Source organism: Natrix helvetica (genome assembly GCF_964273705.1).
Source record: "Natrix helvetica genome assembly, chromosome: 9".
In the NCBI taxonomy this organism is placed as follows: domain Eukaryota; kingdom Metazoa; phylum Chordata; class Lepidosauria; order Squamata; family Natricidae; genus Natrix; species Natrix helvetica.
Genome location: NC_138560.1, coordinates 126,600 through 137,162, shown reverse-complemented (window position 1 = coordinate 137,162; position 10,563 = coordinate 126,600). Strand labels below are relative to the sequence as shown.

The 10,563-nt window shown below is 53.4% G+C and overlaps 2 protein-coding genes and 1 long non-coding RNA gene across 3 annotated transcripts; 2 read left to right on the top strand and 1 right to left on the bottom strand.

Annotated features, from left to right (window-relative positions):
- Nucleotides 1-29: 29 nt before the first annotated feature.
- Nucleotides 30-4,400, bottom strand: KCNK6 (potassium two pore domain channel subfamily K member 6). Its single transcript, XM_081962778.1, has 3 exons — nucleotides 3,231-4,400; nucleotides 1,108-1,503; nucleotides 30-895 (listed from the first exon to the last, which is right to left on the bottom strand). Exons 1-3 carry the CDS (start codon nucleotides 3,538-3,540, stop codon nucleotides 663-665), a joined length of 939 nt encoding a protein of 312 aa, XP_081818904.1. The 5' UTR covers nucleotides 3,541-4,400; the 3' UTR covers nucleotides 30-662.
- LOC309397069 lies at nucleotides 3,602-4,548 on the top strand. Its single transcript, XR_014176202.1, has 2 exons — nucleotides 3,602-3,732; nucleotides 4,393-4,548. It is a non-coding gene; the product is annotated as an uncharacterized lncRNA (long non-coding RNA).
- A 3,896-nt stretch (nucleotides 4,549-8,444) lies between these two features.
- LOC309396443 (protein YIF1B-B-like) lies at nucleotides 8,445-10,509 on the top strand. The gene is given in 8 exon segments (XM_081961590.1): nucleotides 8,445-8,541; nucleotides 8,641-8,777; nucleotides 8,867-8,971; nucleotides 9,061-9,146; nucleotides 9,148-9,285; nucleotides 9,370-9,525; nucleotides 9,626-9,719; nucleotides 9,859-10,509. Coding segments are annotated over 8 exon segments (906 nt in total). The 5' UTR covers nucleotides 8,445-8,504; the 3' UTR covers nucleotides 10,012-10,509.
- Nucleotides 10,510-10,563: the final 54 nt, after the last annotated feature.

Genomic DNA, 10,563 nt, shown 5'->3' with positions numbered 1-10,563 from the left:
TGGGCAGAGTTGGCTGCACTAACTGGGGTGGGTGGGTGGGTGGGGTAGAAACAGCAGCACAGGCCAAGCGTCGTCCGGGGTGGCTCTGGGGTCCAACCAGCCAGAAGGGGAAGGGGCTTCTGCAGTCAAGTACTCAGAAATAAGCACGAAGAGCAAACCCCAGCAGTTGGCCTCCTCTGATGTGAAGTCTCGGTAGCAAAACCTTTGGAGAAATGGACCCTGGATGGGGCCCTTCACTTCCACTTTCCATTTGAGGCTTTGGTGTCTCAAGCGCACAACCACACCCCCTCTGCTCCCCCCCCCCTTCCGCCTCAGCAGCTCCTGGCTTGCAAAGCTCAGCTCAAACCACAGCTGGAAGCAAGGCTATTTGGCCACGTTGCGCTGACAATAGTGATAGGAGGAGGTGTCACTGGGGAGGGACAAAGGGCCCTGGAGCTCCAGCCTTTCCGCTGGGCTTTTTAAACCTCGCCATCCCATCCGGAGGCAGAGCCAGAAGCCTCTCCAAGCTCTCCTCTCCTGGCCAGAGAGTCGCTGGATTCCCTGCCCTGCCCACCCCAGGAGTGGACCCGCCAGCAGCCTCATTTCCTTGGTCAGGAAGGAGAGAGGAGCAGCCAGTCTTCCTTGTAGATTAACCTCGGCTCTTGCCCTGCTGCTCCTTGCTATTATCTGTTAATGGAGGAATAATGGGATGGGCCTCCTGGCCTGGGGTGTGCAGGCAAGGTTTCCCTCTGTCCTGGCTCAGAGGCAGGGCTGGGCTCCCCCAGGATACTCTGGTGCTCTTCAGGGGCTTCTTCCGGGGGCAGGAAGACCAGCTCCGAGAGGCCGTGCAGGTCTGCCAGCTTGTGGAAGGTCTGGAGAATCAGCAGCATGGCCATGAGCCCCAGAAGCAGGTAAACTGGAAGGAGAGGGGGGAGAGTGAGCCAGGAGCAGGTCTGGCAGACAGGCAGGCCCTTCCCTCCTCCTCGCCCACCTGGAAATCATGGGTTGCCCACGTGAGGTGGCAGGCTTGGGGTGCCCGTCAAAGCTAACTTCTCTGGCTCAGCCTTCCACCTGGATGCGCTCTGGGTGGGCTGGCCTTTCCACTTCCCGGGGCACAGCACTACTGACCTGTGACAGAGACCTTGTAGAGAGGGCGAAGGCGTTGCCCGGGCTGCTCCCCAGGGACGTAGTCTCCCAGGCCGATGGTGCAGAGGGAGATGAAGCAGAAGTAGAAAGCATCCAGAAAGCTCCAGGATTCTTCCAGGGAACTGAAGATGGCAGCAGGCACTAAGAAGAAGGTCACCAACACCAGGCCCATCAGCACCGACAGGTGCCCCCATGACAGGATGCGGCGGTCAGAGCCCCAGCGGAGAGCCAGGTATTCCAATGGCCCAGAGGTGAAGGTGCCCACAAGGCGCTGCACGGTAGCTGTCAGCACCAGCATGGTGAAGGGGACTCCCACCACCGCGTAGAAGATGCAGAAGGCTTTGCCAGCGTCAGAAAGGGGCGTAGTGTAACCATAGCCTGGGAGGAGGGAAGGGTGTGTGTTAGAGGCAGTGGTCGCTGTGCCGAGGCTCCATCTTGAGCAGCACCGGGCTCCACTGACCATGGCCGCAAACAAGCTAAGCCACTTCTGGCCACGGGAGGACTATTCGTGCCTTTGCAGCATGAGCTGCTGCGGGGCCCAGTTCTTATTTGGACAGCATCCTCACACAGCTGGCGGGACAGAAGGAAGGAAAGGTGAGAGGCAGGCAGACCTCTGCCCTTCTGAAGGGAAGCGGAACATTCATGGGAACTTCATGACGGATGGGGGGAGGGGGGAGTGTCAGCTTTAGCCTTTAGTCGGAGAGCTTGGGCTAGAAGTATAGTAGCTTGATCACTGCTGGGACCTTCAAGGTTTTTTATTGTTGAAAAGAACAAATATCAATCGTGTGTATTGGGCAGAGCAGGGCTACCCAGAAGTGACATGGGGCAAAGAGGCGGATGGCAGATGCCAGTGCCCCAGGGCTGGCGACACAGCAGAAGCCAGAGGGCACGGAACCCTGGCTCGGGGGCAGCACCACCTAATATCGAACATGCCTTGGGGGCTTCTAGGTTAAAACGGGAGGGATAGTGGCCTCTCTGTCCTAAAGGCAAAGCTGCACATCAACTGGGGATGCTAGGCTGGAAAAACTAGCCAGCTTACTTGTGGCTCAATTCCATGGGGCCAAACGCTTGGGCTACCCCATCTGTGTGCCAAGCGACAGGAGTGCTCGGGGCTAGGGCCCTTCTTTAAAACTAATGCTGGCACTTTTGCCCATAAGCCAAGTCTACCTGACAGAGCCCAACACTTGCCCATATCACCTGGAGAGGGTAAGGTCACTCTTGTTTTGTTCTTTTGCCATTTTGTGGGTTCTGTAGTCACAATTATCTTCAGAGTCATTCTACATGACAGTTGTACAATATTCATGTAATTATCACTAATAAAATTTTGCAGGACTCTCCTGTGTGAAAGTATTTGCTATTACATTTAAAAAATGGAACCTGAGATTTTACTACTTGCCTTTGGCACAAAAAGCAAAGCAATCGTCCCTCACCAGAGATGGAGCTGACTGAGAAGGGCACCAGGGTTGGCCCTGTTTTGCAGGGCGCCTGGACCGTGTGCAGCAGAGCCCTTCCAGGAGCAAGAGAGGGCCCGCTTAGTAGCCACCCGACGCTCCCTCGGAAGAGGCAGCTTCCACCAGAAGAGCCAGCTGCCACCGGCCAAGGCACAAAGGGGATTGCTACCAGTGGAGCCTGAACGCCCTAGCGGGGAGACGCAGTTTCGGCTACTCCGCTAACCCTGGCAGCTCCGTCCACGCCCTTCGGGTCAGAACAGGCTGCAGGGACCGAGCGTGACCAAGCGCCCCCGCAGAGATGCGCCCCGAGGCAGAGCCAGCCACTGTCTGAAGGTGCGCTCTTTCGACCCTCGGTAGCACCGAGAGAGCGGCAGCCGAAGATTAAGAAGCGGCCCGACTGCTCACCTGCGCCAGCAGTTCTCCGGCAAGATCGTGTTTCGGAGGGTGGAGACGCGGTACCCCGGCCCAGCGCGAAAAAGAGGCCGGGCCCGAGCGTTGGGGGTGGAGGGCGCCCCGAGCTAGGCCCCCGAGGCGCGCCCCCTCCTTCCAAGGCCCCCGCCTGGCCGTTCCCCGCCCCCTGCGCCCGGAGTGCCCCGCGGAAAGGGCAGAAGAGGGCCGCCTGGCCCCGAAGAAGCGCAGCCCGCCTCGGCTCACCCACGGTGGTGATCAATGTGCTGGCGAAGAAGAAGGCCGAAGCGAAATCCCAGTTGGACGTGGCGGCCGAGCCGTTGCGCAGGAGGGCGGCGGAGTGGCGGTCGGCGCTCAAGACGGCGCCCAGGAAGCGCTCCAGCCTGGTCTCGGACAGGCAGGGGCTGCTGCGTAGGAAGGCGCTCTTCAAATCCCGCAGCTCGGCTCGCAGCCGCCTCTCGTACGGTCGCTCGACGGCCGAGATGATCAGCGCCCCGAGCAGCAGGTAGCCCGCGTAGGTCAGCGCGAAGGCCGCCAACACGGCACCGCGCCTCATGGCTTCCTCGGTAGAGCGCAGAGCCACTGGCGGCCAATAGGAGCGGAAGAAGACGGCGGCTGGCAGAAGCGAAGTGGCGTCCGCCCCGCCGACCAGCCTCTTGGGCGGCGGCCAGGCCCCTCCCGTCAGGCGGAGCCGGGACTGCCAAGAGTTGCACCTGGCAGGGGGGATACTGGCTCGGCCGCTTTCCAGGCGAGTTCTACCAACTCCGCTCCTTCCAGCGGGTGAGTCGGTCGGGCGCTCAGCATCGGGTCCGTGCCCTGGGCACCTCGCAGGCTAAACGGTTAAGGCCAACCCTTGGAGGTCACCCCCCCTCCCCGGAGGGTCAGATTTTGGAAAAAGCAAGGGGAGTTGGCACCTGGCTGTACTACTACTGATCCACAGCCCTTGTACTTCACTGCTGCCCTTCTCCTGTCCTGTCTTGGCCTTGGTACCTCCCAGAATATGAGAGAGAGGGAGGGAAGGAGGGAGGGAGAGAGAGTTACAAAAGAGGAGCAGAAGGAAGGCATTCCCCTCCCTTTCAGGACTGTGGATGTGCTCTAGGCAGGAAGCAAGTTGCTTGAAAACAGGAACTGGGGAATTGGTGAGAAGCTTGCTAACAAGGAAGCCTGAGGACCCTGGGGAGAACAGGGACCTGGAAGAGTCAGCAGGCAAAGAAAAATTATCCCCCGCAACAGCAGCCGGAGTGGGGCGCAAAAGAATTAGAATTCTTTATCAGCCAAGTGGGATTGGACACATAAGAAATTTGTCTCTGGTGCATAAGCTCTCAGTGTACAAAAAGTGAAGCAAATCCCTCAAAAAAATTTTTAATTTTCCAATATTCATTCTCCTCTTTCATGTGGGCCTATCCAGAGTGTTCGCATGTCAGCGTGTACAAGAACAACCTGTGAGGCCCTGGGTGCTTGTTCCACAAGGACTGGTTCTCCAATTCCAGCAGACCCGGTGAAAAGGAGCCTATGACTCTGTGTCTATGCCTCTATGATTAAATGATTAAAAAATGTATAGTTATTTACTGCCAGGCATTTAAGGCTCCTTGAAAGTAGGAGGGGGGCATACAGATCTTGAGAGGCAGCAAGAAAGGATCAAACAAGCAAAGCCTGTGAGGCTGTGCAGAATAGGCAGTGGCTGCAGCTGATACCTAGGCCCTTCATTGCGCTTGACAGAACCTGCAGCGGCATCCATAACAGGAGCAGGGATGCCACCTGTTTGTCACTACTTATGCCACCGCACACGGGCTAAGTGCAGCTTCTGAGCAGTCCACCCACAAGATGCCGCAGGTAAAGACTGCCTGAAGACCTTCCTGGCCAGAACTGCCACCCCTTCTTCAAGCAGGAGCCGAGAGTCCAGGCAGCTTGCCAGTCCCAAGTGGGCAGTGCAGCCTGATTCGTGGCTAGAGTAGGAGATCCAGTCACGTCAGGGTGGCAAGGTTCTGTCCCAGTGTCAGGGTTAGGGTTAAGGTAGGTTTGGATGGAGAGGAATGATTCGACTCTGCCGAGTGCAGGTGTTTCCATCACCCATATCTGGGGACCTAACATCTTTGACTTGCGTGAGGTAGCACACGCCCCTTCCCAGGTGTGCCACCTGAGGTTCTTCCCGTTCTGGGTCAGTTGGAGCCAGGAAGGCCTTTCCTAGACTGGGGGCCCTTCAGACTGTCACTCGTGTTCTGGTCTCCTTAGGCTTGACTACTGCGATGCACAGGCTCCCTTGAAAAGCACCGGGGAACTTCTTCAGCTGGTTCCAAAATTCAGTAGCCATGAGCAGTGATGGGCATGCCTCAATAATATGCTCCACCTTGCTGTCCACTATCACCGCTACTTTTTGTCTTTACGTTAGAAGTTCTAAATAGAAGGATCAGAGAAGAGGAAGAAATAAAGGGAATGACTATTAAAAAAGAAGAATACAAGTTGCAAGCATTCGCAGATGACTTAGTCTTCATTCTTGAGGAGCCACTTGAATCTGCACCTAAATTGATAGGAAAAATCAAGGAGTATGGAAAAGTTGCAGGCTTGAAAATAAATAAAGATAAAACAAAGATTTTGACAAAAAATATACCATCAAAACAAAAAGAAGAATTGGTGGAAATTTTGGAAATGCAAATTACAAATAAAGTTAAATATTTGGGGATCTCTCTAACAGCTAGATGCAGTACCCTTAAAGAAGATAATTATTTTAGACTGAAGCAACAAATTGCAACAGATCTGGTGCAATGGGAGAATCTTCAACTATCAATGATTGGGAGAATCTCAACAATTAAAATAAACATTCTACCCAGAATCCTATACTTGTTTCAGACCATCCCAATTAGGTTGGGGAAAGACTATTTTGAAGATCTAAATAAAATGGTGTTGAAATTTATATGGCAGGGGAAAATAGCAAGAATAAAACTCAAAGTGCTGCAAGATGCCAAATCAAGAGGAGGGTTGGGCTTACCTGACTGGGAGCTATATTATCAGGCAACTAGTCTGATGTGGATCAAGGAATGGATAATGTTAAGAAATGTTAGGCTTTTGAACCAGAGGGTCACGACTTGTTGTTGGGATGGCATGCATTTTTATGGTATAAGGGAACTAAAGCACATGGTTATTTTAGAAGGCATTATATAAGAGAGGCTTTGTTATTAAATTGGGAGAAGGTTAAGAGGTTGCATTACTTAAAAATTCCAGTCTGGATATCAACCATTGAAGCTTTTTCATATTCAATAATATATAAAAAGGAACAAACAGTTAGATACGCTGAATTATTAAATACAGAGGGTGAACTCAAATCTATACAAGACTTGAAACAGGAAGGTATTGAAATTAATTGGTATTCATATGTGCAAATACATTCTAGATACAATGAAGATCGAAAAAAGGAGGGTTTTTATGATAAAATGACTGAACTAGATACAATCTTAACAGGTAACGATGAAAAAGTAATTAAAAAACTCTATGCCTATTTATTAGAGGTGAAATTACAGGAAGAACAAGTCAAAGAAACTATGTTAGCTTGTGGGAAAAACTTTGGGCATGGGATTGATTTAGAAAAATGGCAAAAACTGTGGACTCAAAACTTTAAATGACAATGTCAACTGCATATAAAGAGAATTCGTATAAGATGTTTTACAGGTGGCACTTATCCCCAACGAGAATAGCAAGAATGTCTAAGAATAAATCTGAAAATGCTGGAAATGTCATCAGACGCCAGGCACATTTTACCACATGTGGTGGACTTGTACTGAAGCTAAAAGATACTGGACTAAAATCCACATGTGGCTGGAGAAAATGATACATAAACACATAGACCTAAAACCAGAACTCTTTTTATTGGGAATAATACCAGAAACATACAACAAGGACTTGAAATATCTGATTATAAATGTTTTAACAGCTGCTAGAATTGTATTTGCCAAAAATTGGAAAAATGAGAAATTACCAACACAGGAGGAAATTATTCGGAAAATAATAGATTGTGCTGAAATGAGTAAGTTTACATTTGAAATTAGAGAACTAGAGGATGAACAACTTTATAGAGTATGGGATTTGTTTTACCAATGGTTAGATAAAAAACCTGGAAATAAAATTTTCTTATGCAATAATAGTTATATTTACTGCTTTGAAAGTTTTTTTTAATTATGAAATAGAGTACTTATTTACACGATATATGAAGAACAATAATTAACCTAATGTATAAGAGTGGGATGATTTGAACTTCTAGGTATAATTGTAGGTAGTGATCATTCTATACTATAAAGATTTCTCCTATACTAAATGGACTAATGATGATGTAATGAACAATGGATACATATATGAATTGAAATACTTAATGACTATATGGATTGATAATTAACAATGGAAAATTATATTTGGAGTTGTGGATGATTGATGACATTATGGTTAACTGAAAGTATAAATGTGCAATATGAATTAATGGGAATCTTTTGTTTTAATCTTTGTTTTTACTCTCTAGAGATAGGCGATATTATAATTCTATAAAGACCTATTGTTATCTAATAGATAATTATGGATTCAAGGAAATAAGGGCTGTCACAAATGAAAGAAAATGGTAATCTGAACACATAATGCTCAATGAAATATTTAGTTAGGTTTAATGGATAACCAGTGACTTTATTTTTAATTGTAAAAACTGTTGCACAAAAACTTGTAACCAAACGACATGCCTGATGAAATTGAGGAAAGTTGTTTTTTTTCCATTGCTTTTGTTCTGTATGTGTTGTCTTGTTTTTTTAAAGAAAAAATAAATAAATAAATAATTATTTTTTAAAAAATGTGCTCCACCCTCTGCAAGCTGTATTGGCTGATGGCTTACTTCCAGGCAGCCTTCAAGGCGGTGGGTGCCAGGTTACTTGAGCTCCCCCCCACTCCCATCATGTATGTCCATCCAATTCCTTCCTGCAGGGATGGGATGGGACGCTCCGGGTGCCTTCCATAAAAACATGCCAGCTATCAGGACCAAGAAGCGGCTCTTCTGCCCTCTGGAAGAAGCTCCTTTAGGGGCCACAACCTGCTTTCCAGCCAGGTCTTTGGCGAGGGAGGCCACCCCGCACTTGGTTGCACTCGCCATCCTTGGCTTCCCTCAGCGAAGCTGGAACGCCTCGCTTCGCTTGTGGCCCCCGCTTGCAGCCGCCGCCGCAGGCAAAGCCGTCAGAGAAAGCAGGAGCCCAGAGCGGTCGTTGGGCCGCTTCCTCCCCTCGAGCCTCTCGGGCGGCCCAGAAGAGACCCCGGAGCAGCGGGCGACCCTCCCGCCAACTCCGCGTTCCGCTCCTCGCCCTCCCTCCCCCACTGAAACAGGCTCCGGACGGGACGGCTGGTTGTGCGGTAACGTCATTGCCACGGCCAGGCGGGCGGGGCTTCGGTGACGTCAGGCGGTCTCTTGGCAACCGGCGCGCCTGTCCGGAGCAACGGTGGCCTCACGTGCCTCGCTTCCCGGGCCGCCCATCGCCCCGCCCACAGCAGCGCCCAGCCATGGAGGGCCCGCCGGCGGGAGGGGCCGCGCGCGCCAGTGGGTGTCGCGGGGGCCCGGGGAGGGGTCGGGGGGTCCGGGGGGGTGAGGGGGGGTCTGGCCCGCCGCCTGAAGGCCGCCCCGCCTTTCCCTTCGCAGCGCCGCCCGCCAGCCGCCTGCCCGCCGCCCCGCAGCGCCTCCCGGAGGACCCGAGCGGGCTTCCCCCGCGGGGGGAGCCGCTTTTCAGCCTGGCGGCAGCCTATGGAAACAACCTGGCCTGGCGAGGGAGGGCGCTGGTGAGTGGCTCTGCGCCTCTGGAGGGGCCTCTGCCGAGCATGTGCAGAGCGCCGCCCGCCTGACCCGCCTGACCCGCCTCTCCCCGCAGGCCGAGCGCCTGGTGCCGGTGCGCCGCCTGCAGTGCTACTTCGCGGTGGACACGCGCTACGTGGGGCAGAAGCTGGCGCGGCTGCTCTTCCCCTTCGGGCACCAGGTGAGCCGGGAGGGCGGGGGGCGAGCGAGGCCCCCCCCGCCCCCTCCGCCACCCCCCCCGTCTCCCCGTCCGTCTGTCTGTCTCGACAGGACTGGCAGGTGCGCTACCAGCAGGACCCCCCCGTGGCGCCCCGCTTCGACGTCAACGCCCCCGACCTCTACATCCCAGGTAGAGCCGGGCAGGTGGGGAGGAGCGGTGGGCCGGGCTTCTGGGCCGCCCCCTTCCTCTTCCTCCTGCTCTTCTTCCTCCTCCGCAGTCATGGCCTTCATCACCTATCTGCTGGTGGCTGGGCTGGCGCTGGGCACGCAGAATCGGTGAGGCCAGTGGGGGCACCTGAGCCAACCGGGTTCCCCTCCCCTTGCCCTGAGCCCCCTCCTCACTCTTGCTGCTGCTTGCAGGTTCTCCCCCGACCTGTTGGGCTTGCTGGCCAGCTCCGCCCTGGCCTGGCTCATCGTGGAGGTGCTGGCCGTTCTGCTTGGCCTCTACCTTGCGGCTGTCCATACTGCACTGACCCCCATCGACCTGGTCGTCTTCTCAGGCTACAAATATGTGGGGTGAGGAGCTTGGGACCCTTGCATCCTGAGCGGGGTGGGGTGGGGTGTAGGGGGAAACTGGATGGCTCATGGGGTTGACCCATCTTTTTATCCTTGCCAGCATGATTGCAGGCCTCTTGGCAGGGCTAGTGTTTGGGAAGCCTGGTTATTACATGCTGCTCAGCTGGTGCTGTGTCACCATCTTTGTCTTTACGGTGAGAGGGAGGCGCTGCCGTGCTGGGCTCTTGTTCAGGGTGGATGGGTGGCCCTCCCCTCAGCTGTTGTGGGTCTTTGGCCACCTGCCTGCACTGACCTTTCCTAATGGGCTTCCTTCATCCATCCTCCCTCTCCCAGATCCGTTCGCTGCGCCTGAAGATCCTGTCCGAGGCAACCAAAGGGGTCCCGAGGCAGGACACCCAGAACCAAGTACGCATGTACCTGACCATGGCTGTGGCTGGGCTGCAGCCCCTCCTCATGTACTGGCTGACCTTTCACCTCATCTACTGATGCTTTGCTCAGGCAGCTGCTTTGTGCCCCCAACATCCACCCACCATTTCCAACCTGCCCCCTCTCCCCGGCCGCCCTGGTTGCACAGAAGGCAGAGCAGAGCAAATGGGCATTTCCGGGCCCTAATTCACAGCACCCTTGTCCTTCTTTGGGTTGGTGGGGCCTGGCAGTTTACACTGCTCCCACCTTGATTTGGCTCAGGATGTTTGCTTGTCTTGCTCTTTTCTGACTGGTCCCTGTCCAGCCAGGTTGGTCACTCCTGCAGAGGAGCTGGGAAAAGGGTGTGCTTTCCTGTCTCTTTGGGATATGGAATGTCCTGCTTGCCACAAACGAAATAAAATGTGGGAGGCAGTGGGCTGTCGTTCTGAGAGGGGTACTGAAGGGCATTTTCTATCTCCCACCTGCCTTCCCCAAGGGGTTGGCTTGCCCTGCCAGGCGCAGTCAGAAGCAAAACAGTTGTGCCTTCAGGGAGTAGCAGCTACCTTTGTCGCCTGTGCTGAATGGGCAAAGGGCAGCCTTAGTTGGGCAGGGTAAGGGCTTGGAGCTGTTGCT

What these genes read in the sequence shown, in the direction of transcription:
- KCNK6 (XM_081962778.1), bottom strand. Translation starts at nt 3,540, where the DNA reads ATGAGGCGCGGTGCCGTGTTGGCGGCCTTCGCGCTGACCTACGCGGGC. An exon ending in CACATTGATCACCACCGTGG is followed by an intron (nt 1,504 to 3,230) that starts GTGAGCCGAGGC and finishes CCCTCCTCCCAG; the next exon opens with GCTATGGTTACACTACGCCC. An exon ending in CTACAAGGTCTCTGTCACAG is followed by an intron (nt 896 to 1,107) that starts GTCAGTAGTGCT and finishes CTCTCCTTCCAG; the next exon opens with TTTACCTGCTTCTGGGGCTC.